Raw genomic sequence first — 27776 nt, 5'->3', positions numbered from 1 at the left:
CCACGGGGCTTTATCTTCAGCCTGCCTCCACTGCCGCCGCCTCCTGCTGTTGGGACCTGAGCTGACCCGCGTTTCCTGTCATGTTTGTGCCGCACTGCATCCTTGCTTGGGGAACTGAACGCTGGCGCTCTTGGACCAGAGCAGTAACGCAGCTGGAAATGTCCTTGGTCGTGTACCTGCTTCACCTGTCCTGGCACCTCCCTGTGCTCTTTCCCTGACTGGTGGGTAGGAGGCCTCTCACTGGCGGAAGACCGGGACAGCCCGCCCAGTGGGCCGTCCCACCCTCAAAGGCCTCTGATTTCTGGGGCGGGTGGAGGGCCATCCTTCCTTTGCTGCGTGGGTACCTAAGGAGTGAGTAGGTACCAACATATTCCCTAGAAGCACTTTCTACCCATCTCTTACCTTCTGCCATTTTTCCCTCCCTCCTTGCTGGCCTGGACCTCAAACAGCTGGTACCAGAAGAGTAATTTGGGTTGAAAGATCAAAAAGGTGTCAGAGCCTGTTGTATCTAACCTGGTTCTGAAAGGAAAAGCTAGAGAATCCCTTAGGGTTTGATGCTATTAGCATGTTTTATTAATGAAAGTAAGGAGCTGCTTCCTCTTAAATGGGCCACATAGAGCAATAGTAGCAGGAAAGGATGATGGCCCCGCCCCACCCCTGGCTTCCCAGTGGACTAGGCCCAGTCAGGCTGGGTCCCCCAGGAGTGCTGGGCACAGGCCAGAAAAGTGCCATTGCACTTGTCAGCTGGTGGTTCTGTTCTGAGACTGTAACCTGCTTAAGGTGCCTGAAATTTCCTGAGGCTCCATTTAAATAGGCCATCTACCTGGACCACCTTGGAGGAGGTGGCCTTCCCCCCAACCCCTTGCTCTTGGTCTCTTAGTTCCTGTTCCAGCTGTCCCAGGTTTTGAGGCTTTGTAATGATACAGTTAAGTCAGAAGTGGGAAGCAAGCAGGGCGCCTGGGTGGCTTAGTCGGTTAAGCGTCTGACTTTGGCTCAGGTCATGATCCCGTGGTTCACGGGTTCGAGCCCTATGTAGGGCTCTGTGCTGACAGCTCAGAGCCTGGAGCCTGCTTCGTGGATTCTGTCTCCTGCTCTCTCTGCCTCTCCCCCGCTCATACTCTGTCTCTCTCTCTCTCTCAAAAATAAATAAAACATTAAAGATAAAATTTTTTTTAAAGAAGTGGGAAGCAAGAACCCCTCAGTGCTCAGCTGTTTTTGTTTTATTGTTTACAAAGCACTTCTCACAGGCTCACTGCTTTGTCAGGGGTATTGCCATTTTTATTCCTGCTTTACAGAAAAGAAAAATACAGCACAGAATTTAAGCGTCTTGCCCAAAGTCAAACATACCTAGTAAATATCAGAGCTGCTCTTATCCTCTGCACCTTTCCTGTCTTTTGGCAAGTGGGGGGAGTCCATGTCCAATAGAAGTTTTGTTCCTGGCCGGCTCTCGGCTGGATCCTGTTAGCAGCTGCCGATGGCTGTGAATGGGGAAATACAGTTGCCAGGCCTGCCTTGATGACTTTTGTCCGAGTTGCCCTTGAGAATACAGTTGTGTTCTGCACATGTGCCCCTCTTGGCTGCCTGAATCCTTCCCTAAACCTGAACTCTGCCTGCAACTGCCTGTACAGCACCCAGCTTGGCTTCACTCGATTGTGTCAAGGTCAGCTGGACCTAGCACAGCTTCTGGGAACTTGCAAGGCCATCATTCGTGCTCAGTGAGCATCCTAATTTAAGTATTACTTCCTCTTTAAAGGAAAATCTAGAAGACCACAAATGCTCAAAGCCATGTACTTCCCCTTCCTTGCCTCCAGGCACTCTCTGACAGGTAGCACCGGGTGATGGCTCTCTTGCAACATGCCCTAAATTCCTCTCTGACTATGGTTCACCCCCTTTTTTTGCTGAACTTCGAGGGTCATTTAGTTAGAGCTGTCAAAACACTGATTCGCATCTCGATCTTAACCCAGGGCGGGTGGAGTAAGGTGAGGGGTGATGATAGCTGTAGTGTGGCAGAGCCCTTTAGTCGATATTGGTTAGCTGACCCCTCTGGAGAGTCACGGGCCCCTTGGTGATAGATGGCAGGTGAGCTCGTTCTGTCGCATGTCTGCTTCCCTACCAGTCTGCCCTGTCTTCTCCCTTTTATCAAAAGGGGATCCACGGTGTCTGTGGCTTTCCTGTCAGGGAATCTGAAATTCACATTTAACCAGGCATCCTGTATTTCACTCACTAAATCTGGTGGCCTGACCCTGAGGACTTATATCAAACCCAAGAGCAGGCTCTGCTGCTGTTTCCAGCCATTCTGGCCTCTGGTTGGTGGTTTAGACACAGCAGCTTAGTTCCTGATCCCCGACCAGGTGGGTAGTTACTAGTCGCTGATAATACCCATCAAGAGCTGACTGCTCCTCTTGGATCCTTTGTCCTCGGGACCCTGGCAGAAGCCGGCCTCCCAAAATGACGGTGACAACATTAGCTGCCATTTTATTGAGCACCTGCTCTGCTAGGTGTTATGTGTACACTGTTTCATTCAGTCCACACAGCAGCCCTTCAGAGTAGGAATGATTATCCATTTTTCTTTCTTTTCTTGGCAGATTAGGAAACAATTGGCAAAGTTATGTGGTTTCCCCAGAGTCACACAGCAAGTGGCAGAGTCAGGGTTTGAACTCAGAGCCACCTCCGTCTCTGCAGTAAGGCATCGGGCTGGTGGCCACAGCCTTAGGCTGGAAAGCAGATGGGATGGACCGCAGGAGGGAAGGCAGGGCCTGAACTCAGCAAAGGAACACGGGCTCCTGAACCTGGTAACATTCTCACCCTAAACACAATGACCTTGTAATGACAGATGCACATTTTACACAGTGCAACAAAAGAAAAATTAGTGCAGAGATTCAATTATGTCTCCCATTTTCAATGACAGTTTTGCTCTCTCAGTAGATTAATTAGCAGCACAGAACCCCCCCCTCCCCCGGGTGAGACACAACCCACTTTATGGCACGAAAGTGCGTTAAAATGCAGCTTGTCTCATTAAGCTGCCAGCCTCTTCTCCTCTGCTGCCGGCTTCTGCCTTGCACCTCCTTCCCAGCCTGCCTGGGAAGACGTGGGGAAGCTGTGTCTGCCGAACCTGGCCCCCGTTAGGGCGCACAGCACTGACCTTTTAAGGGGCCCCTGTATGTATGTGGGCAGCTGCGCTCACTCTCCTTCCCTTAGAGGCACTTCAGGGAGGCCTTTCTGGACCCATTTGGGCAGAGGGCACCGGAGATAAGCAGGGAAGGAAGGAGGGGGCTGAAGTCAGGGGCTGAAGTCAGTGGAATCCCTTTTTTTTTTTTTTTTTTTAATGTTTATATTACTAATTTTTATTTTTGAGAGAGAGCCTAAGCAGGGATGGGCAGAAACACAGGGGGACAGAGGATGTGAAGTGGGCTCTGTACTGTCAGCAGCAAGCCAGATGAGAGGCTTGAACTCACGAACCATGAGATCATGACCTGAGCCAGAGTCCGACCCTCAACCACCTGAGCCACCCAGATGCCCTGGCAGTGGGATCCCCATAAAGTGAGTGCTTTGGGTGCCCTCTTGAGCTTCACCGCAGCCCCAGGAAGTAGTTTCCACGAAGACCCTGTTCCTTCCATTTTCAGCTGCGCCTTTTTTCCCATTTTGCTGTACTATACACAGGCAGGATGCATAGCTCTCTCTCTCCCCCACCAACCCAGCACACCACTACGACCAGGAAACACGGCATCACTCTTTTGCCATTGAGAAAAATGAGGCTTCGAGATCTTCAGTCCTTGACCAGTGTGGCTTAGCTAATGTGTAACAGAGCTACCCACTGAACCTTGCTCAACTAAGCCTGTGTTCTGTCCCTAAAACCTTGTTACAAAACTGCCCCAGCAGCCAAGCCGTGGATGAATTGTTGCTTTCTCTTTTTCATTTTACTTTCAACGACATCTGAACCAGAAGCGTCCTTGTTTAGACCAAATGCCTGTGGCTTGGATGTTCCGAAGAGAGTTGCGGGTGGTCACTTGGTCATATGTTTGTATGCACTATAACCGGTGATCCTGCCGGCCAGGTGGACCGTTCACACCTGGGGGGATGGGACAGTGTGGGGGAGGCATTGTTCTCCTACAGGATTCTTCTGACAAACATTTTATATTTTCTTCTAGGTACATCGAACGGAAGGCTTTTCTAGACCGAGTGGACCACAGGCAGTTTGAAATCGAGCGAGATCTCAGGCTGAGCAAAATGAAACCCTGATGTTATAGGGGGAAATCAGTAGCAGCTTAATCCTGTTTACAATGTGAGCTTCTTGTGCGTCTGTGAAATGTTTCCGGTGTTTCTCATCACCTGTTTCCCAGCAAGGTCTTTTTTCTACGTTGAACTTTCTGTCTTTGTATCTTGACCTCACATGGTTTCATTCATTTTACTTTTAAAAGTTTGTCCTTACAAAAATAAAAATGAAAGTTGGTCCTACAAGAGGCTGGCGAAGATGAGGGCCCCACTGGCCTTCCCTTGACTCCGCTGTGAAGGCCACATGGAAAGCCCTGGGGAACAGAGCTGACCGGCCTGGGTGTGAATTTCTGGGGCCCTTTCTGAAGTCGGCCCTGCCCCAGAGCCCGAGGGAGGGAGGCTCGCTTGTGTGGGTGGAGCACCAGGTCCCTGGGCAGTTTGGTTTTTGTTCTGCTGGAGCTTCTCTCCGGATCTCTTTCTCTCTCCTGAACAGGGTTCCTATTTACCAGTATACAGTCAGGCTGAAAATAAGCACAGGCTGCTGCTGAATTCGGGAGATTTTCCCCCTTCGGCCTTTTTCCTCTTCCTAGAGTTCAGGTCAGTTTAAGATGTGCTCCCACCTCAATAATTCCTTTTCTGTTTGTCAAAGAAGACTCTGAAAGACTTTCTTTTTTATACTCCTTAGGAAATCTTAAATTCCAGACTTCATAGTAATAAAGCAGTAAACCCCACAACTTGCTTTTGGGGGGAGGTGGTGTCTGGGCATCCTGAGTAACATGGACAGGTTTAGGGGAAGGTAGGGTTTCAAAGACTGGGAGCCAGTGCCTGCCTGGACATCTAACAGTTGTGACCTTGACCACAGCTTGGCTTTCTGAGCCTTCGTTTTCTGGTCTATAAATGGTTTGAGTAACACCAGTACCTCATCGGGTTGAGATGAGCTAATGACACACCTGGGGTCCCCCATCCAGTCCTCAAATATGGGGTCAGAAGCTCATGGTAACCAAGGCCTGATCCTCCACACCATATGGGGTCATGGACCTTGTCACTCAGAAAGGTAGTTTACTGGCTACATTTGAACCCATCGTCTGTTCATATCCACTCGGTTAAAAAACTCTAAACGTGATAATATAGCCCTTCGGGCCAGCATCAGAGTAGGTGAGGCCTCAGTTACGGTCCTGCACAGGATGCAGGAGTGAAGGAAAGTCCTTTAAGGTAAGACAAGCCAGCGCTTTGGTTAGGGCATGGACATCCGGTCCTACAGGAGCCACAGCCGAGGCAGAGATGCACATCCTGCTGTGGGGCATCTTCTGGGCATCATCGCCTTCTGGGTCCTGATGGCCTCCGGCACTACTCCCTCAACGGTTCGTTCGTTCTTTGTCTCAGCCACCACACCCACCGCGTCAGCAACACATGAGCCAGCTCCTCCTCGTCTGGCTTGCAAAACGACCTGGAATCCTACAGAATAAATGGTGCTGAGCCCATTGTAAATTAGGGTCTTTCTTCTTGAGCAAATGTTCACACCTTTGAAGCCTCCGAGAGATTAAGACAGTAGCCGCAAGAGCACACTGGGTTCTTTGTGCAGGTGGGTTTGCTGTTCTTGCTTTGCCCCAGGGCGTGGAGAGAGAAGTCAGATGTGGTGGTGAGCACCACGGCCGGTGCATTTGCCCTTCAGTTTGTGCTCGTGATCCAGCCCTCACACCGGCTTCTCTGGCTGTGCCTGTCGTGGATTGAAATTACGGCTGCAGAAAGGTTGGTTCCTTTCAGCTAACTCTTGACCTAGCGAGTGTTCTCTCAGCAGATGTACCGCACACATCTAATCCGTACTCGGTGACTTTTTACACATCCATGTGTCTTCTAGAGAGCCCCTCAAGAAGCAGCCTGGTGGCCAGCCTGGCAAAGCCAACACCAGGCCCGTCATGAGTGGCCACCCCCAGCCACCAGGTTTCAGGAGGTGCTGTTCTTGTCAGAGCCCCACCCCGCCCCTCCCTGTCGACCAGGCAGGCTGCAGCAAGCAGAGGCAGTTGGGTTCTTTTATATCAAAACAGCAAAAGGAAGCGAAGAGAACCCTGCTCTTTACTATCCAAGCCACACGGGAGCCTTCTTGACACTCTGCAACCGTGTGCCTTGTGCCACGTGGAAAATCCCAAGCAGCCAATAAAAAAGGTCAAAAGCCCCTCCAGCCTAACCCCCTTTTGACAGAATCTGGCAGCCTGTCAGGGAATGCATAGCTATTTGCACCATTCTGGTAACAGATGCCCTTCCTCCTGCCTTTGTGCATCCTGACATAAACATTTCAAATAGTTTCATTTGCCTTGACTTCAGCCGTCTCCCTCTTGATCTGCATGTAACCTCTTTAAGAGCTGCCTGTATTGGGGCGTCCGGCTGGCTCAGTTGGTAGAGTGTGCAACTCTTGATCTCAAGGTTGTAAATTTGAGCCCCAAGTTGGGTGTAGAGATTACACAAAAATAAAAAATCTTGGGGCGCCTGGGTGGCTCAGTCGGTTGGGCGGCCGACTTTGGCTCAGGTCATGATCTTGCGGTCCGTGAGTTCTAGCCCCGCGTCGGGCTCTGTGCTGACAGCTCAGAGCCTGGAGCCTGTTTCATACTCTGTGTCTCCCTCTCTCTGACCCTCCCCTGTTCATGCTCTGTTTCTCCCTGTCTCAAAAATAAATAAACGTTAAAAAAAAATTAAAAAAAAAAAAATCTTAAAAAAAAAAAAGCCACTTGTGTTGAATAAGTTTATCATATTGATGAAGCGGCTTCCTCTGGTTAGTACATGTGCACATGTGTGTATGTGCACACACATGTATCCTACAGTGAGACTTTTCAAAGCAGCTTCAGAGCAGCCTTTCATGTATGTCTCACTGGCCACGGCTGGCTCATCTGACTGCCCCCGGCTGTAGGGGAGGCTGGAAAAACCTGTCGTGGAAGATGGGGGGTGGAATTAGGAATAGGTGATAGGTCTGAAAACCAGCGGTACCTGCAACACTCAGTTGTTTGTAATAAACCGACAGGCTTTTCTCCATTTGGTCTTTAAAATTGTCACTAAGGAGTGGGTGGGCTGAGATTAAAAGAGATGGGCCATGTGTTGATGATTGTTGGACCTGGGTGAGGAATACATCAGATCTTTCACGCTATTATGTTTTTATTTGGATTTGAGTTTTTGATAATAAATTGGGTTTTTTAATTGGACCACAGAGCTAGAACTGAGCTGTGTGTCAGAAAGGACTGTGAAGTGTCCGGGCTCTTCCAGGACAGAATGGGCAGCTCCCGGAGCCCCGTTCCCCACCCTGAAATCTGACAGTGGCCAGGAATGTAGTGGCAGGGACCCCTGGTCTAGGAAGAGGTGCTCTCCACCTCCTAGGATCCTGTGCTTGTTTTAACAACTTGGAAACCCATTTATAGACTGTATGTTGTCTCCTCTCCCAGACTCCTCTGACCCGTATGTTCACTTACTGTTGTGGATCAGTTCCAAGGGGAAGGAACTGGCCAGCGAGACCGGTGCTTGGGCACGGGCACGAATGGCTGTTTCTCGTAAGGGTAAGCCAGGCCCCCGGAGACAGGAGCCTTCTCACCCCTGCCGGGCCATCTGCAGCGTGCTGAATGAGCCCCTGCTGCCAGCCAGGGACCCAGCAGAGGACTAGGGTGCTCACACAGAGGAAATGGCCCAGCCACTAATGAGCAGGCCTGCATGATTCAGCTGGTGTTGAAATCTGGAGGGGGTGAGGTGGGTGCTCCTGGGGGCGCTTGAGGCAGGCAAAGACCACCCTTGGGCCTTTCTCTTGGTTGCCCGTACTCCTGTCTGAGCCCCATCTGCGCCCTTAGTGGGACCTACCTACCCAGCCAGTGTTGCCACTTGTCCCGGCCTCTTCCTACCTCGCTGTCTAAGGCCTGGGAGTTGTCTCAGCGAATGCCTGGCCTTTCTTGGTGAGCCCACTGAGGCCAGGCCGGGTGGTAGGGCCGACAAGGGTGTTACCGTGTTCTATCAAAAATCTCCTTTTTGGGGGGCATGTGGGTGGCCAGTCGGTGAAGCGTCCGACTTTGGCTCAGGTCATGATTTCACAGTTGGTGGTTTCGAGTCCCGCGTCGTGCTCTGTGCTGACATCTCAGATCCTGGAGGCTGCTTCAGATTCTGTGTCTCCCTCTCTCTCTGCCCCTCCCACTCCCCTCCCTCCCTCCTTCTCTCTCTCAAAAAAAAAAAAAAAAAAAAATATTAAAAAAAACTGCTTTGCAGCAGATAATGTATAGCCCACAGTGTTTCAGAGCAAGTGTACAGTATTTTATCTAGCTCTTCACATCCACATTTAGTGAAAACTATTCTGCCCAACCCCAAAGGAAATGATTTCGCTTTATCCGGGAGTCGGGAATTGTCACGGAAAACGTGTGGGAAGTGGAAAGACTGAGTCACTGCCAAGAGGCACCTGGGCAGGGGCGCCAAGCGCCCCCCGGGCCATGACATGAGTGACTAAGGAGATGAGCCCAAGGACACTTCCTGGCTGGTCCACGGAGTCCCGAGAATCCCTGAAAGTTAATTCCTGACCTTGCTCTGCCATCCGTCTCTGTCTTCTCGCCCCAGGTGGGTGGGTCAGATTTCCAGGGCATCTGGTGCCTTGCCATTACTGAAGAAACTGCCCCCAACCAGCAGGAGGTCAAAGAAGAAAACAAGCTTCCTTCTGCGGTTCTGCTCACCTATTTCCCGAGGAACACGGCGCTCTAATTAGGAACTGGGCGGCAGGTCTCCAGGGAAGAAGGGACCCATATAGCGCTAAGTCTTGAGAGAGCTGAACCCGTCGAGGCTGAGGAGGAGGGCCTGGAGGACAAGTGGTGGCAGCTTCCTCGAGAGCCATCTGCAGATCCCCATTTTTCAGAGGAGGAAACTCTGAGGTCACACCGCCAAGCCGCCAGTCACCACACCTACATCTGGTGACTGGAGGGCCGGATGGGGGTGGGGAGAGCGAGGCTAAACTGCCTCGCCTCATCTTCGGTGTCCCAGCTCGCTGTTGGAAGGTGCGTGTTGGAAAGGAAAGCCGTGAGTGCGAGGGGACGGCAGAACCAAAGACGGGGAGACAGCTGGCCAGCCCAGTGTCAAAAGTTTGTGTCAGGAGTACGCCACAGGTGTGGGCACACCGCCTCCCTCCGGTTTGCCTCCGCCCGGGGCAGCAGCCCAGCCGCCCTCTGCAGCGGGAGGGGTGCCCCACTAGACCCCCCCGGGGCCTTATTGGGACAGGCCTCTGCAGAGGCGCCCCTCATGCCTAAGCGCTGCTCCAGGACCACACTCCGTGCTAAGCAAGGGGCACATGGTTGCCCCCTCCTCCGGGGTGCCGCCTGGAGGGAGGGACTGGGTGCCTGGATGACCGTTCCTTGGAGTCAAGGGCTGTAAATGCCTCTCCCACTGTACCTCCTTCCCTGGGTGTGTGCACAGTTCCTGCCTCGGACTTGTCTGCGAAACCTTTCTTTCATGCTCCCCTAGAGAAACTTAGATCCCCAAATACTATCAGATGTGGTCTTTGCGCACAGGCAAGTCGGCCACAGCAAGGAAAATGGAATATGGAAGTCCAGAAGATTCTTTTTTTTTTATGAGCTATTAATTAATTAATTAATTCAAGTTTTTATTTATTTTTAGATAGAGTGCACAAGCAGGGGAGGGGCAGAGATAGAGAATCCCAAGAAGACTCCGTGTCGTCAGCATAGAGCCCGATGTGGGGCTCAATCACAAACAGATCATGACCTGAGCCGAAATCCAGAGTCAGACACTTAACCAACAGAGCCACCCAGGCACTCTAGTCCAGAAGATTCTGCCCTGCTTCCCGCCACTGGAGTGGCCCAAACCACAGAGACCCTCTCTTCAGGTTCTCCTCTCCATGGTCTGCCAGTGAGCTTTTTTTGTGTTGTTCCCTCAGAAAGCTGATGGGGTAAACTGTGATCTGTGCTTAAGTAAGGTATGAGGCAGCTGCCAGGGGGAGGGGACAGAGAGAAATTAACATTGCATAAGGAGACCACCACCCTAGTCTGACACACTGGGGTTGTTTGCCCTGCCCCTCACCTGAAATCCTAGCGCTCTGCCATGGGGACCCAGGTGGAGTAGCTCCGAGTCTCAGATTCTTTGTTCAGAAGGTTGCCGACAACGGTGAATAATCCTGCTCTGCCAACCTCACAGTGGTTTATTAAATGAAGTACACTGGGGCGCCTGGGTGGCTCAGTCAGTTAAGCGTCCAACTTCAACTCAGGTCACGATCTTGCGGTCCGTGAGTTCGAGCCCCGCGTCGGGCTCTGGGCTGATGGCTCAGAGCCTGGAGCCTGCTTCCGATTCTGTGTCTCCCTCTCTCTCTGCCCCTCCCCCGTTCATGCTCTGTCTCTGACTCAAAAATAAATAAACGTTTAAAAAAAATTTTTTTTAAATAAATGAAGTACACTATCCAAGTGTTGAGTTACTATAATTGTGCACCTGGCCCCCAGCTCCCCAAGACAGCGAGGCTTACGTGAGTATAAATTAGCACTTTGAGGAACACCCTGGCAATGTCTACTCTGGAGCTGCTCTCAGCCCATGACATAGCAACTTTACTCCAGGGCTGATATCCTGGAGAAGCAGCCCAGGGAGCCAGGCTTGTTGATGGTCATAAAAAGCTGGAAACCACCCATCAGGAGAAAGGATCCGTTGTGAATAGTCATGCAGTGGAATATCGTACAACAGAGAGCCAAACGAGTAGGGCTGCACGCCTCAGCACAGATGAGCCTCGTAAGCAGCATTGATGCAAAAAGCAACCAGCAGGAGTCCTAATGTCTGATCCCAGTTATACAAGTTCAAAATCGTGAACACGTAATGGTTGCCCAAAGCTGCAAATGCAGTAAGTGCCGCTGAATTTTACACCTTAAAATGATTGGGTTTATGTTGGGTGAATCTCCCCTCAAAAGCATATTTTAACTTGCAGAAGATATTATACCTTGGTTCAGAATATGTAGAGTATATAATTATATATATAGCATACATATAAATTATAATTATATATAATGAATGGGTGATCGACACGAAACTCAGCATAGCGGTTACCGCTCATGGGATAGGGAAGGTTATACGATCAGAGAAAGACAAGGAGCTTCATTTACAGTTGTGGTTTTATACCTTGAACGGGGAGGTGAGGATACAGATATTTCTTACATTATTCATGATACCTTTATTTTCTGAAGTATTTCAAGACTTTTTTTCTTTTTTTAAAAAAAGACAAGCTCACATTTAAACTTGCATCACCTGGTCCATTTTACAGAGAGATGTCCAAGGGATGCTCAGGGATGCAGGGGTTGCCGTGGTGATGAGTTTACATCCCTTCCTGGGCTAGCAGGCATTCCAGAATGACATTCCCAGATGGCTCCTGGAACATCTCCTAAGGAGGCCAATGACTCACTCAGGTGAACTACCAGGTGCCCCCCAACTTCCCTTTGTCTGAAAAGCAGGTTGGGCAGTGAGGGGAGCTGGGGGGGGGGGGTCTGTGCTTGGACTGTGCCCTCCCCCAGCACACCCAGTGGTCGGAGTACTGCTGAGTCAGCCTTCCCCTTGCCCACATGGCCTTGACAGATGCACACAGGACACAAAAAGGCCATATGTTGGAAAGATGCTGCAGCAGGCTTTGACTTGTTAGATGCAAATAAATGGTTCTGACCCAGATAAATGAGCTTAAAATGTGAAGACACCGAAATGAATTACAGTGTGTGGGTTTTCTAGTAGAAGGTATGGAGCTGCCTATCTTCAGACTCCGCCCAGCGTCCTGAGCTGTCCTGAGGGCCCTTGGGCCACAACTGTGACATGGGGCTCCTGTGGGTGTCTGCTGTGGGTGGTGTGGCCAGGCTCCTCAGGGTGTGACCACTGCCGCCCAGCTCTCTTTGGCTTTACCTCTTCACCTGACATCTTTGCATCATAACCTAAGTCTGTCTGTGTTTGAGGCACCAGGACTGACAAATGGGAGACATTTTTTAGTCTGGCAGATCTTCGGGGCCCTGAATCTGGGGCAGGGTTGACCCTCCGTGTTCTGGATGCTTCAAGATTGCCTCATCTTTACTGCTGTATTTGGCCGGACCTCACAGTTCTGTCACAGCTCTGCCATAGAGCTCCGTTATGGGAACTTTGAATTTGAGGTTGGGATCCCGGGGAAAAGGAGGGATTCTGCTCATTTCCAATCGCATACCCTCCAGCCCTCCTACGCCAACAGTGTCTGGTATGATCCGTGTGTGCCCTTAAGACTGCTGTGGACAGCTGGAGCTGGAAATGAGAATAAGCATGGGCTTCTTTTGTCTTTGCAATGCAAGTGGTGTTTTCCACAAAACTGCAAATCCCCCATGTGGTATAATAGAAAAATAAATAAATATTTGGTTTCTGTGCAGTTCTGGGTTGCTAAAACCCTTGGGATTTGTATGCTAGTGGAAGATTCCCTGGAAAAGTTCAGGATGGGGACTGGTCACCAGCCAAACCACCCCTGTAGCTAGAGGGTTAAAACTTTCAGCCCCGTCCCTGGACCTCCAGGGAGGGAGGAGAGGCCAGAGATGGAGTCCAGCCGGACCAGTGATTTAATCAGTTGTGCCTGTGTTATGAGACCTGGGTAAAAATGCCTCAAGCACAAAGTCTGGGGAGCTTCTGAGTTGGAGGACACATCCATGTACCGGGAGTGTGGTGCACCCCAGTTCAACCGGCACACAGGCTCTCGCGAGGTGCCCTTTTGGGCCATCTTCGTCCATTTCACTTGTATCCTTTATAACAAACTGTAATAATAAATAGAGCACTTAACTGAGTCTGTGAGTTCCAGCAGATTATCAAACATGTTGGGGGTGTTTGCGGGCTGGACAGGGTGAGTAGTCTGAGCACCCCATTTGCAGCTGGCGGCTGAAGTGGGAGCGGTCTTGTGTGACAACCTCTCATCTGTAGGGGACGGTGGGGGGGTCTGTGCTCACTCTGGGTAGTCAGGGACAGAACTGAATTGAACTGTTGGACAACCAGGTGGTGTTAGAGAATTTGTTAGAGGCCTTTTGTGTCAATATAACACCAAACGTCTACCACAGGTGACCTAGAGGCAGCGTAATCTAGCGAGACACCCCCATTGGAGAGTGACCTGGATGAGCACGTGGCTTGGCCCCCTCCTTCTCCTGCCCCCATTTCTGCATCTGTAAAGCAAAGAAGAAGGATTAATCCTGGGGAGTGAACGCGAGGAATCTGCATTTCTGACAAACAGCCAGGTGATGCTTATGCACTGTGAAGTTTGAGAACCTCTGCCCCTTGCCTCCCTACTTATTAAAAATAAAAAAGCCTCCGGCTATGCATTTAGGAAAATTCCGTCTTCCTTTATTCTTGCCACTTCAAATAATTCAAACTCCTAAATTCCTGACGCATCAGCAAACCGGAATGAGTAAGCCCAGGGTTCCTTCCCTGCCGTCTGCTGAGACCCACCTGCAGGAGCTTTCTCCTCCTTGGAAAAGCCTTTGGAAGCCCAGCAAAGAGCTTAGCAGGAAGCCCCGGAAAGTTACCAGCAACTTGGAAAAGCAGCTGAAGTAAGGCCTGGGGAAGCAAGCAAGAAATTCAAACGACAAAATCCGCCCAAGTCCCAGTAAACACAGCTGAAGAGTCAACGCTTCGCTGCCAGGTCGGCTCCAGATGGCGGGGCCCACGTGCACACACGCACGTGCTCACACCAGCTAAGCTGAGCGTGTAGTGTGTCAGCCAGGTTGCCCTGCAGCTTGGAGAAGACCCAAGCCACCAGAGGCACAGCGCTCCTGTCAAAACAAGCCCCGCGAGAGGCAGATTACCCCAGCTCGAGCCAGCCCAGCCAGCGCGGGCCTTCCTGCCAATGTGAGCTTTGCCTGCACCAGGCTTTGCCTCTCTCTTCTCCCTTCTGATCGTAGAAGGAAACTGTTCATTGTTGGAAAAGCAGAAAGCAGAAAAATTGGAACAGAATTTAAATCTCTCATCATCTTACTAACAGAGAAAACTGCTATCTACGTTTTGGGATACTTTGAGACTTTTTCCTGTATTTTTACATACCTTTTCTTGAGGCAATTGGAATCATGCTATACCTGTGCAGCTCAACACAGAACCCACCGACCACATGTGGCTGTTTATAAATAGGGGCGCCTGGGTGGCTCAGTTGGTTAAGCATCCGACTTCAGCTCAGTTCATGATCTGAGTTCATGAGTTCAAGCCCTGGCTTGGGCTGTATGCTGACAGCTCAGAGCCTGGAGCCTGCTCGGATTCTGTGTCTCCCTCTCTCTCTCTCCCCTTCCTCTGCTCACTCTCTTTCTCTCTCAAACATTTAAAAATTTTTAAAAATAAATAAATGAAAACTTAAAAAAATTTAAGTAGACTCCACGTCCAAAGAGAGGCTTGAACTCACAACCCCAAGATCAAGAGTTGCATGCTCTACTGACTGAGCCAGCCAAGTGCCCCTAAATTTAAATTTTAAATTCATTAGAATTCAAAATTAAAAAAAAAAAATTCAAAATTCAGTTTCCCGGGCACACTAACCAAAGATTTCAAGTGCTTAGTACTCACATGTTATTAGTGGCTACAATATTGGACAGTGTGGACACCCAGCATTTCCATCATCACAGGATTCTTTTGGATTGAACTCGTATATGCAGTTTTGTATTCTCTTTTCTTTGCCTGTGGTATATACCATGAGTGTTTCCCCATTGACTCAAGCATTCTTCGAGAAAACGATTTTAACGGCTGAATAATATGCCATTACGTGGTTGTACCGTAATTTATTAATGCTGGCCTTCCACTGTTGGTCACTGAGGTTACCCACTTTCTGTTGTTTTAAATAATGCCGTGATGAAGTGCCTTGTCCTTAGATCTTGATCTGCATCCTTGGTGATTTCTACATCACTTCTACAAGTGGAGTTATCATATCAGGGAGGGCACACATTTTCAAAGCCTTGAAATATCATGTCCAATTACCTCCCAGGAAGGTCTCCCTCCTCTCTCCAGGGGAGTGGTTGTGCTCCTCTCTTCCCGTGTAAACCTTCTGAGAAGCTAAGATTCAGCAAAGCACCCTGCCTGCCTGTCTCTGAGCATGTAGCCCAGTGCTTTGGGTGAGATGTGTCTGGAACTAGGAAGAGAATGGCCATTCATGGAGAAGACTGGACTAGGTCATGCCTGAGTGCCAGAACCTTCTGTGGTACCAGCCCAGCCCAGCTCTGTCTCTGGAAGACACATTTGAACAAGGCAGGCGTGATGGTTAATTTTATGTGTCAACCAGCCTGGGCTAAAGGATGCCAAGAAAGCTGGTAGTACATGTCTGTAAGGGCTTTTCTGGAAGAGATTAGCATTTGAGGAGGTAGATTGAGTAAATGTCATTGTCACCAGTGTGGGTGAGTGTCATCCAATCCACGGAGGGCCCTGAAGAAGGCAAATTTGTTCTCTCCTTGAGCTCAGACATCCTTCTCCTATCCATCAATGCTCCTGGTTCTTGGAGCCTTTGCACTTGGACTGGGACATACACGGTCAACTCTTCCTCCTGGGTCTCCAGCCCACAGATAGCCAAACGAACATGGGACTTCACAGCCTCTCTGTCTCCTATTGCTTCTGCTGCTCTGGAGAACCCAGCTAATGCAGCAGGAATATGCCTCAGGACTTGATTCATCACAAACCTAGCTTTGTGGCACGTTCCTCTGTGAGTTGCTCTAAACATTTTCTGAATCTAGTTCGCCCCTCACCTCTCAGGGCCAATGAGTTTTGCACAGTTAAGAGGCGGGCCTGGGGACGTCTGAGTGGCGCAGTTGGTAAAGTGTCCAACTCGTGATCTCAGCTCAGGTCATGGTCTCATGGTTTGTGAGTTCAAGCCCTGCATCAGGCTCTGTGCTGACAGTTCAGAGCCTGGAGCCTGCTTCAGATTCCTTGTCCCTCCCTTTTTCTCCACCCCTCCCCTGCCCGTACTCTGTCTCTCTGTCTCAAAAGTAAATAAATAAACATTAAGAAAAACATGAGGTAGGGCTTTACTACACTTCTCCCACACTTTCCCAGCAGTTCTGAGGTTTGGTCAACAAGTCCAAGTTTGCCTTAAACTATTATTCCCAGCTGCACAGCCTCCGATCTCACTCCCTCTCTGTCTTTATCTTCCCAAGCTAAGGCTCCCCCTTCTTTTTTCTTTTTTTAAAGGCTTTATTTAGTATTATTTTTTTAAGTAGGCTACATGGCCAGTGCAGAGCCCAACATGGAGCCCAACGTGGGGCTTGAACTCACAACCCCGAGATCAAGACCTGAGCTGAGATCAAGAGTCAGACGCGCATCTAACTGAGCCACCCAGACACCCTTAGAGGTTTTATTTATGTATGTATGTATGTATTTATTTATTTATTTTATTTTAAGAATTTTTATTTTTATTTTTATTTATTTATTTTATTTAGAAGAGCCAGCAGGAGAGAGGGGCAGAGGAAAAGAGAAAGAGAATCTTAAGCAGCTTCTGCACTCGGCACGGAACCTGACACGGGCCTCAATCCCACGACCCTGGGATCATGACCTGAGCCGAAGAGTCAGACGCTCAACTGACTGAGCCACACAGGGGCCCCAAGGTTTTATTTTTAAGTAATCTCTTCACCCAGCGTGGGGCTTGAACCCACAACCTGGAGATCAAGAGTCCCACCCTCCACTGACTGAGCCAGCCAGGCGCCCTTCCCCCTCCTTTCCATGGCTTGCCTGCCCCCTTCTCATTTCAGCCCCTCTTGGTGTGTTCTCCAGGGACCATCAGACCTGCACGTAGGATTCCAGACTTGCGGTCCAGGCCCCAAGCATCGGTTCTGGCACCATTGCTTCTTTTTTAATTTTGACTGCTTGATGCAGCCTCACTTTTGCTCTCCGTAGGGTGGCGGTGTCTCGTGACAGTTACGAAGCGGTGCAGACTGGGCTCGAGGCAACTGCCTCATTCAGTGCGTCCTTGGACGGGAGGGAGCCAGTGGGGCTGGGGCAGCAGGAGAGGCGGAGCGGGCCTGGGCTTCTGTGCGTGCGGACGGTGAGCTGGTTCACGGCCAGCTGCAGCAAGACCCCAGGCCCCCCAGGACTAGCTGGGCTCGGGCTACCCCAGGGCTCCGGGCTGCCGAAGGTTCCTTCCCTGGAGATGGGTGACCCGTTTATCTGGAAGGAAACCATTTAAAACCAACCCAAAGGCACATCCGTCTCAAGAGTCCGAGATGCTGGCAGCAAGAACGCTAGTCCACGATGCGCCGACTTCTCGGGCAGCTGCCCTGGCTTCTCTCCAAGCTGAGTCATGGCCGTGAGGCTCCCTCAGGCTGCCAGCTCGTCCGGGGTTGCCGTGTCCTTGTTCCCTAGTCTCCCCGCGGTCTGGGTTATTCAGCGGCCTAAACCAAAGCGCCCAGACCCCAGAGGGTAAGAAGGGACCCTGCTTCTGCTCACACAAAGGGAGCCTCTCTCACCCCCTCTCTCACCCCCTCTCTCTCTCAGGGAAAGAACTAGAAGTCAGAAAAGCTGGCTCCTTGCTCCAACTCTGTGGTGCTTTGGCGAAGCCCCTTCCTTTTCCTGGGGCTCCTTCCTGACAGGGAAGAGTTTGGGCTGAGCCTTCCCCCGCTGGAGTGGCCAGGAACACTGAATGGGACACCGAGCGGGGTGCTTCCAGGATGCTAGGGGGCAGAGCAGCAAAAGGTTATAGCTAGTGGCTCCTTACGGGCAAAAGAACCTGTCAAAGTGTGGCCTGGCTGACCCGTTGTCCTCTGTGGAGACGTTGGGGGTAACAGCCCACACGTGCAGATGCTGGGAGAGGTGACCCCTCCCTGCGCACCGCTGGTGCTTCTCTGGAAAAGTCCTTGGCAGGATGGGACCTCCTGGCCCGAGTTACGCCCCACCCCATGCCAGGCAGTGCTCAGTGTATAGTGACGAGGAGCCTAAAGAGGCAGCCCCCAGCCCCGGGTGGGACCAGTTCTGCAGTACAAGTCATTCCAGAGCTCCCCAGGGGCCAGGCGGGAGCTGGACCTTCCCCGCTCCCTCTGGCCCACTCCCCTTCTCTCAAGAAGCCAGTTTTGAGGGCGCCTGAGTGGCTTGGTCGGCTAAAGGTCCTACTCTTGGTTTTCACTCAGGTCACGATCTCAAGTTTCATGAGTTCGAGCCTCACATCGGGCTTTGGGCTGACATTGCAGAGCCTGCTTGAGATTCTCTCTCTCTTTGCTCCTCTCTCTCTCTCTTTCAAAAATAAATAAGTAAGTAAACAAACAAACAAACATTAAAAAAAGAAAAATATCTTTGGGAAAACAAACTACTTTCAGAGAATCCCTGTCTCAGGCTCTGCTTCTAGGAAATAACAACCCCTACGATGTCTTGCAAATATCAATCAATATTTTTTTTTAATTTTTTTTAACGTTTTATTTATTTTTGAGACAGAGAGAGACAGAGCATGAACGGGGGAGGGTCAGAGAGAGGGAGACACAGAATCTGAAACAGGCTCCAGGCTCCGAGCCGTCAGCACAGAGCCCGACGTGGGGCTCGAACTCACGGAGCGCGAGATCATGACCGGAGCCGAAGTCGGCCGCCCAACCGACTGAGCCACCCAGGCGCCCCTCAATCAATATTTTTGTATAGGTGACTGTCACACAGGACTCCCTTCCTCCCATGTCCAGGTTTCCACCAGGATGCAGGGGCCCAGGAGGAGTCTGGGCCCGATACCTTAAAATACCCTGAGAGGTTGTTAAACAAGGGAGTAAGACACATTACTCTAAGGGAACAGAAGTGGATCTCCCAAATGGCTGGACCCAGGTGTCCCCAACACTCTCTCTGAGCCCCCATGCAATTGCCCCATTGGCCAGAGGAAGACACTGAGGTCTCAAGAGGGACAAACAGCCCAGGTGGGCCATAAGAAACGGCAGAGCCAGGGTTCGAATGCAGGCCTCCCCACTGGGGCTCAGCTTCCAGAAACCTCACTTTGTCCCCAGGAACAGATGGGGCTCAGCCTGCTGGACCCTGGAGGGGACCCCCTGTCTACACTGGCTTTGTTGCCCACAGAGGCCCTCCACAAACTCTTGCTCATCCTTCAAGCTCCTGTTTGAGTGCTTCCTCCTCCAGGAAGCCTGTGCCTCCCCAGGCAGGCCAGGAGAGCAGAGCCCGATCCTACTTCTCCACCTGGGTCTGTCTCCATGTTTCCAGGTCCAGCCTGGCAGGTCCCTCAGTAAGTATTCCTCCACCTGACTCAGAAGGTCTGTCATGCAGGTGATGTGGGGACTTATCTTTCTGGAACCTTCCACCAGACATTCCTCCCATCAAACATTGAGCCCAACGGCCTGTATAAAGAACTCGCCCTTGCTGGAAGTTCTCCTGGAGGCCAAAATTTGCACCAGCTTCCAACATCTTTTTTTTTTTTTTTTCCTCAGCATCCAGCATCTTTATTAGCCTCCCTTCTGCTTGGCCCCATCTGTAAATGTAAGGCCTTCAGGACTTGTGGGGCGACCGCTGCCTTGAGGGAGCAGGAGAAAACTCTGGGGCCAGGAGACGCAGGCTGGGGGGTGGTGGGTGGAGGGACAAGTCAGGGATTCTGACAGCCGCATTTAGCAGACGCTTCCTTGTTGGGTGCCACAGCGGCCCTGATACACCCTATATCCCAGTGCTCCCAGGACATTTGAACTGGGCCACCGCACCGCACAACCCTTGGGGGGCATAGGATGAAATAGAGGGGGGCTGTAGTTGCGGGCTGCTTTGCTGCGTTATTCAGCCCCATTTAACAGAGGGGATGAAAACGTGCTTAGAGTGTAAATACGGTGCCAAAGTTCACAAGGCAGGACCAGAAACCAGGCCAGCCTGGCACCCGGCCGCGCCGGCCGCCCTGCCCTGCCACTCGAGGCCAAAGGTGACAGGGAGGCTGGGTTCTTGCCAAAGTGCAGACCTCACTCCCTGCCGTGAGCTCCTTCCTGTTTCCACAAGGGTCAGCCTCACTCCCGGGGAGCAGGCAGACTTTCCCAGCGCCCCTGGGGCAGACCCTTGGCCTCCTGGCAGGGGAGCAGCCGATGGGAGTGGGGGCCCTGGCGCCCCTGCCTCACTGAGAACCTACCTGCTGCTCTGGGGACTCGCACTGGTGACCTCAATGTGGCAACAGCTCTTTGGGGCTCTTTAATAATTTAGGGAATGTATACTATTCAGCGGGGAGGCTTCATCCCAGGATTCAGAAACACAATGCCCCGGGGATTGTTTCCAGTTGAGAGTGAAATTCCACTTGTCACAGTCACCGAGAATACAGGCCTGTTCCTGGAAGGGGCTCGGCTCTGGGTGTTTACAAACATCCTTGAAGACCGGGGAGGCCAGAGGCCAGGGCCCTCGGTGCTGAGGCGGGAGCCTGCTGCTCTGCCTGGCTCAGGGGGCCATTCAGGGGGCCCTTGGGCCCTTGGCAAGTCCCTTCCCCTCCACCTCCTACCTTTCAGGGGGAGGGGAGATGGCGGTGGCCGGGCCTGGGGAGGGAGGGGGCTTATTCTGCTTCCTGTTTGGTTTCCTCTCCTCCCCAGCCTCACTTGGTGTCTGTCCCTGGGGGTGTCAGGCCCCAGAGTGTCTGTGGGAACCCACACAGGGTGGTTTGCACTTCCTAGGACTTGGCAATTACATTTTCCCCTCATAAGCTGTTCTTAAAAAAAAAAAAGAAAAAAGAAAATTACCCAAGAACAGGCAAACTCATAAACACCAAAGGTAGAATGCTGGCTGGTGGTTGCCAGGGGCTGGGGAAAGGGGGAGTAGGGGGTGGTTCTGTTTGGGAGGATGAGAAAGTTCTAGAAATGGAGAACAGTGATTGTTGCACCGACATTGTGAATGAACTTCATGTTAAAATGGTAAAACTGGCCAACCCATTTTGGACTTTCAACCAGAATTGTACAATAATAAGTTCATTTCATGTTATGTATGTTTGACCATAATTTAAAAAAATTATTTAAGTTTCTGTATTTATTTTGAGAGAGAGAGAGAGAGAGAGAGAGAGAGAGAACCAGCAGGAGAGGGACAGAGGATCTGAAGTGGGTTCTCTGCTGACAGCAGAGAGCCTGAGGCAGGGCTCAAACTCATGAACTGTGATATCATGACCTGAGCTGAAGTCAGACACTTAATCAACTGAGCCACCCAGGCGTCCCTATTTTACTACAATTGTAAAAGGTGTATACTGGAAAAAAAAAAATGCACAAGTAATGAATGTTCATTTGAAAAACATTGGAAAGTAGAGAAAATAATTTTCGTTACACCAAAACCCCATTTCCTCCTCCAAAAACAAACAAATGAGTCTCCTGTGAAATTCTGCTCCATAAAGACAGAAAAAGCCCTATTTATTAACCAGCACAGTAGGCCCTATGTACAAACCACCCAGCAGGGCCTTCCTAAACATTACATGTAGTGATCAAAATCTCACCCCCACCCCAAGATCACAGCTGATACTGTACTATCTAAGCTTCCACGTTTTTCCCAATGCAAATATATGACATAAATATAAATACATGAATTTTTATGAAAATAGGACCTGCCCATACTTATTTGGAAGCCTATTTTTCACTTTACGGTATATTGTAGGGGTCCTGGCTGGTTCAGTTGGTGGTACACATGGCTCTTGACCTCGGGGTGGGGAGTTTGAGTTCCACGTTGGGTATAGAGTTTACTTAAAAATAAAATCTTTGGGGCGCCTGCGGGGCTCAGTCGGTTGAGCGTCCGACCTCGGCTCAGGACATGATCTCACGGTCCGTGAGTTTGAGCCCCGCATCGGGCTCTGTGCTGGCAGCTCAGAGCCTGGAGCCTGTTTCGGATTCTGTGTCTCCCTCTCTCTCTCTGACCCTCCCGTTCATGCTCTGTCTCTCTCTGTCTCAAAAATAAATAAACATTAAAATAAATAAATAAAATCTTTAAAACAAAACAAAACAGAGTATTATAAACATATTTCCATGTCACTCTATCATTTATGGTGATGCCCGGGATTGGATTCTATCATGCGAATATCCCATGATATGTTTAACTGCTGCCCATTGTTGAACATGTAAGTTGTTCTTATGTTTTCCTGATAATAAGGGAAACTGCAAGTTATATCCTTGCATGTATATCTTTGGCTACTCTCTGAGTGCATTTTTTAAGATAAATTCCTAGAATTTCTGGGTCAAAGGGTCCCTGCCCCTTAGAGTTTTTTGCCTCATCTTGCCAGACAGCATGCTGGAGCCATATGTCATTTATAGCTATTCCCACAAACAGCAAGAGATGCCACTTGAGCTGAGTAAGAGGATTCTTGCCCCGGCCTGACTCGACCATCGCCAGTATTCAGGCCATGGGGACCAGATGGGGGGCAGCTGGGGGGCCCAGGGGTTCCCCCCGCCATACACATCTGAATCCCTGGCATCTATGATTAGGTTACATTGTAAGGCAGAAGGTGCTTCGCAGCTATGATGAAATCGATGGTCTTAAGCTGGGGAGGATATCTTGGATCACCCAAGTGGGCCCATGGTAATCACGAGGTTCTTGTAAGAGGGAGTCGGGAAGGCCAGAGTCAGAGAAGATGTAATGACATAAGCAGAGGTCGGAGTGATGTGGGGCTCCAAGCCAAGGGATGTAGGCAGTCTCTAGTAGCTGAAAAAGTCAAGGGAAGGTATCCTCCCCTAGAGCCTCCAGAAGGAATGTGGACCTGCCAACCCATTTTGGACTTTGAACCTCCAGAATTGTACGATAATGAGTTCATGTTGTTTTGAGCCACCGAGTTTGTAGTAATTTGTTACAGCACCCATAAGAAACTAATATATCTATCTCTCTCTTGCCACCAGATCCTGAAACCCCACTGTCTAGGGCACGATGGTCTTCCTCTGCACCCAGTAGCGTGATGAGCTGAACGTTACCTCCTCTCCTAACCAGATGCCTCTGAGGCAGAGCATACCCAAGGTTTTGTGAATGTGGGACAGACGAGGAAGTGCTTTGCCCTAGCCCCTAGGACCCATCCTTGACCAGACTGTGAAATTACCCACTCTGGGCTTACGGTTACAGGATAAGTTCGAAGTGGTGCCAGGACCGAACCCCAAGGTCAGTGGGCTCCCCATCCACTTCTCTAAGCCAAACATCTCTTTCTGTGCCAGTCTGACTTGCCTTCCCTGAGAGAGGCAGTCATTCACACTTTAGAGTAAGACAGAACATCTAGCCGGGTACTTCCTCACTTGTCTTTTCTTTTTTCTTTTCTTTTCTTTCTTTCTTTCTTTCTTTCTTTCTTTCTTTCTTTCTTTCTTTCTTTTTCTTTCTTATAAATGGTTTATTATTTATTTTTGAGAGAGAGAGAGAGAGATGGAGCAGGAGCAGGGGAGGGGCAGAGAGAGAGGGAGACACAGAATCTGAAGCAGGCTCCAGGTTCGAAGCTGTCAACACAGAGCCTGATGTGGGCTCGAACTCACCAACTGGGAGATCATGACCTGAGATGAAGTTGGACGCTTAACCGACTGAGCCACCCAGGTGCCCCAAGGTAGTTCATGTTCTCATCCACTCTAGAGCTCACAGGGTCCCATTAGCCACTCCCAACCCTAAAATCTCCTTCTAGATCTCCAAACAAGCTCAGTTCTTACTCTCCATAGGGATCTGCTTATCCACGCCTGGCTCATGCATGTGGCAATGATGGTCCCTGCTATTTATTTTTTTTTTAATTTTTTTTTTAACCTTTATTTACTTTTGGGACAGAGAGAGACAGAGCATGAACGGGGGAGGGGCAGACAGCGAGGGAGACACAGAATCGGAAGCAGGCTCCAGGCTCTGAGCTGTCAGCCCAGGGCCCGACGCGGGGCTCGAACTCACGGACTGCGAGATCATGACCTGAGCTGAAGTCGGACGCTCAACCGACTGAGCCACCCAGGCGCCCCTATCCCTGCTACTTAAAAAGCAAGGGTTTTGTGCTAGCTCAAGTGCCCCAAACTTTACCGGAGTCATTTGACTAAATCCTCTCAACCATCCAGGAAATATTATCATCCCATTTCACAGATGAGGAAACTGAGCCCCAGGCAGGTTTAACTCACATGCACAAAATGATTCAAGTGCAAGCAGCAGAGCCGGATTCAAACCAGGTAATCTGACTCCAGAGCCAGAAGCTGCCTGGAGTTGGCCTGTGGAAGCATTTCATTTGGCTTACCCAATGTTTCAAAATCCAGACATTTTATTTATTTATTTTTATTTTCTATTTAAATGCTTATTTATTTTTGAGACAGAGAGAGACAGAGCATGAACGGGGGAGGGTCAGAGAGAGAGGGAGACACAGCATCTGAAGCAGGCTCCAAGCTCTGAGCTGTCAGCACAGAGCCCGACGCGGGGCTCGAACTCACAGACCGTGAGATCATGACCTGATCCGAAGTCGGAAGCTCAACCGACTGAGCCACCCAGGCGCCCCAAGACTTTTTATAAAAACAATCTGGATTTCTGGATTTTCCTGAAAAATCTGATGCACCAACTGGAAGAACTCCCAATAACCAAAGCAAGATCAATACACGCAAGAAAATATTTTCTTTGTATTGATTATAATCATGCCAAGGTATAAAATAAATAGCCACGAGTTCATACTGATATAAATAAATGCATAAGTCAATAAATGAAGAAGAGATAAATTTCCCATACAGAATAATTCCGAATGTTTTTATGTAGATACTCTGTCCTCAGGAGGTGGAGCCTAACTCCTTACTCCTTCCAAAGAGTAGGGAATAGAAAGCAGGGAGAAAACCTGACAAACATTCTAACAGCCACGTGATCAAGGTCAACGTCAACAGTGTTCAGTCCTACTGATGGTATATGTCCTTGATACCACGTGGTGAAAATGGCATTTTTTCTGAGGTCTTCCTAAAAATCCATACCCCCCGTCTAACCCTGAGAAAAACACCCTGCAAGTCCCAGTTGAGGGACATTCCATGAAATCCTTGACCAATACTCATCAAAACCAGCAAGGTCATCAAAAGCAAGGCAAGTCTGAGAAATGGCCACAGCCCAGAGGAGTCTCAGGAGACCTGACAACTAGATGTAATGCGGGATTCTCAATGGGGTCTGGAACAGAAAAAGGAAAGGGACAGTACTAAGGGAAGGGAAGGACTAAGGCAGTCTGAACTGAGGGTGAATATTAGCTAATAAGGATGTATCAACGTTAGTTCATCAGTGGCGACCAAAGCACAAGTGCCCGCAGAGGCTCACTGTGCTCTCCTGTTAGAGAGGTCCGTGGTCACCCTGAGTGGGGGTGGGGAGAAGGAGCCACCTTGCAGGCCTTGGCCCTCTAGATGCGGCAAGGCTCGGGGGACAGAGGCCTGGGTGTCCAGAAAGCTGGGTATGAAGCTTATCTGTGCCCAGATTTACTCTGTGGCCATGTCCAAATTCCCTTCCCTCCCAGCCTCAGGAACAACAATAACCCCTGTCTCCCTGGGGCCCTGGTCAGCCCCCAGGGATCCTCTCGGGGTTCTGGCAACTGCTCAGGCAGCCCAGCTGTTGCTTCTGGTGTGAACTGCTCGTCAGGAGGCCCCCGGAGCCTGTGCTCTGCAGCACTGAGTTATCCTGGGATCGTTTTCCTGCTGGGGAATCAGGGTGGGGGGAGATGCAGTGAGGGAGGCAATACCATAACCCAAGGTGCTGGGTCCCTGCCTTGGAGTAAGTGAGGGTCTGGCCGGGGATCCCTTGTCCTGTGCTCAGGGATAAGTTAATGGCTCCCTCCCTGAGCAAGCAGCTGTAAGCCATTGTTGCGGGCCAGCTAGAGGCAAGGACTAGATGGTTTGGAGGTCATGATCCCAGCTGCACCCCCTCCCCTAGGTTTCCATTTCCCCATACTCAGGGGTATTGAGGGGCTCTTTCCCCACTGCTCACCCAGTTCTGACCTGGGCAGCTAGAGAAAGGGCTGATTGGACAGGACACAGAGCGGGTGGTAAGAAGGAGAGTGGGAGTGGGAGAGGAGGAAGGAGGGGGAGCCTGGGCTCAAGGAGGAAGGCTCAGTGAGGGGGGAGCCAGGGAGGCAAGGCGGGGGGGGGGTGCTCAGACAGCGGGGGCACGTGTGGCTGGGAGCCCAGGCACCAGGCTGAGCTGCTGCTCCCAGCTCAGGAGCCCCAGTGCCAGCTGGATGCTGGCGGGTGGGCACGGGCAGGGCTCCCTGCCAGGCGCACACAGAGCGCCCTTTGAGGAGGTGGCAGCTGTCGGCCCAGACCCCTCTCTGCTTGCCATGGGCCCGCATGCTCCCTCCAGCAATGCCTTGCCCAGCGTTGGGCTGGGGAAACGGAGGTGTGTAATTGGCAAACCCCATTCAAGGGGGCGGGCGACCCTGCCTGGGTGGAGCAGGAAGGGACCCCAGCTCCTCAGTCCTAGCATTGGGACTTGGGCCTCAGAGCAGGCCTCGATCGCCCCCTTTATTGCACATCTAGTACCCCTCTCGTTGCTGGTGGTCTCTCCAGGAACCTCCTTAGATGGAGGCAGCCCCACCTCTTGGGGAGAAGTCTGGAAAGCCTCCTAAACCCCAATGGATGCCCTGCTAATGGGGGATTTTGCAGCCTTGGGAGCTAGGGGCGGATCTGAGTCTCTGAGAAAGCCCACCTCACCTGGTCCCACGTCCTCCCTCCGTTCAGCCACCTAGGACTCGTGGCACTGCACACCTGGCAGACAAAAGAGCCTGTAGCCCTGGGCACTTGCCCCCACAGATTTCTCGGTGGCCCAGGTGCTCCGCCAGGCCATGAGCCACATCTGCGGCCACCCAGCCTCCTGGAACCAGTTCTCCCTTTCTTCCCCGGACTGACCTGGCCCCCCAGAACCTCGGTCTAGGTGCTCACTCATCCTTCCTGGGTAGTCGGAGCGCTTTCTCTGGGTGCAGCTTTGCCCAGGAAGGGCTCCCAGCGAGCAGGGACAGGCTGTATGTGGTGGGTGGCAGACCAGAGTGGTCAGGCTTCTGGTTTTGCCTTCTGGTGGCTGAGGGACCTCAGACCTCAGTTGATCAGATGGGACATGAGAACAGCCAGCAAGGCCTACCTGACAGCGGGTGGGAAGTCAGACCGCGCACGTCTGTGCCCACTACTTGCGGACGACCATGTCAGATGTGGAAGGAATCGGGGATGTTTAACCCTGGGGAAGAAAGGCTGGGGCCGCGAGGGCCCGTCTTGCAGTGTCTGAGGCTGCGGGTGGCCCTCGAGTGGGGGTTACAGGGAGCCAGGATCCTCCCTAACGGCCAGTCCAGCTCTGCGGGAAGAACCGACAGCGCGCCAGGCTGTTCCTAGGCCGTCGGGAGCTCCCCGTCACCGAGGGAGGGGCAGGGGGAGTGCAGAGCCGGCGGAGGAGGTCTGGGCAGCGCACCGTGGGGGTGCCCGCGCCTCCGGGCTTTCAGCGGGAGGAGCGGGGAGGGTTTCTAGGAGCCCCGCGAGGCTGACCTGCAATCGCCTTCAGACACGGGGACTGGGAGCCCCGCCAGACCACCGGGCAGGCGACCAGCATCCTGGGCTGGGCAACGTGGGGGGGAGGAGGCTCCGGTCTCCAGAAGCGGGTGGGCGCACAGGAGATGGTGCGACGCGAGGTGGCCCTTGAAGGATGGGTAAGGGGTGGAGACCGAGCCTCCTCGCCCGTTGGGCCGACAGAAAAATGCCACGGTCCGGGGTCCTCGCCTTTAACGC

General features: G+C 51.3%; 1 protein-coding gene and 1 long non-coding RNA gene across 5 annotated transcripts in view; one reads left to right on the top strand and one right to left on the bottom strand.

The window, feature by feature from the left end:
* The window catches only part of CFDP1 (craniofacial development protein 1), a 118844-nt gene extending 114389 nt beyond the window's left edge, over positions 1–4455 (top strand). For all 3 annotated transcript variants that reach the window (XM_042968390.1, XM_042968389.1, XM_042968388.1), the window contains one exon: positions 4149–4455. In XM_042968390.1, coding sequence (XP_042824324.1) covers positions 4149–4239 — 91 coding nt within the window. In that variant the 3' untranslated portion in view covers positions 4240–4455. The remainder of the gene's footprint in view (positions 1–4148) is intronic.
* A 6851-nt stretch (positions 4456–11306) lies between these two features.
* On the bottom strand, positions 11307–27711 carry LOC122234098. Of its 2 annotated transcripts, none has more exons than XR_006211828.1 (3): positions 27142–27711; positions 13642–13749; positions 11307–13358 (listed from the first exon to the last, which is right to left on the bottom strand). It is a non-coding gene; the product is annotated as an uncharacterized LOC122234098 (long non-coding RNA). The 2 variants fall into 2 exon arrangements; XR_006211829.1 differs by having other exon boundaries at positions 27537–27711.
* Positions 27712–27776: the final 65 nt, after the last annotated feature.

The sequence above is a fragment of the Panthera tigris genome, chromosome E2, assembly GCF_018350195.1.
Source record: "Panthera tigris isolate Pti1 chromosome E2, P.tigris_Pti1_mat1.1, whole genome shotgun sequence".
Classification (NCBI taxonomy): domain Eukaryota; kingdom Metazoa; phylum Chordata; class Mammalia; order Carnivora; family Felidae; genus Panthera; species Panthera tigris.
Note: the sequence above shows the minus strand (reverse complement) of the source record. Positions and strands in the feature narration are given on the sequence as shown.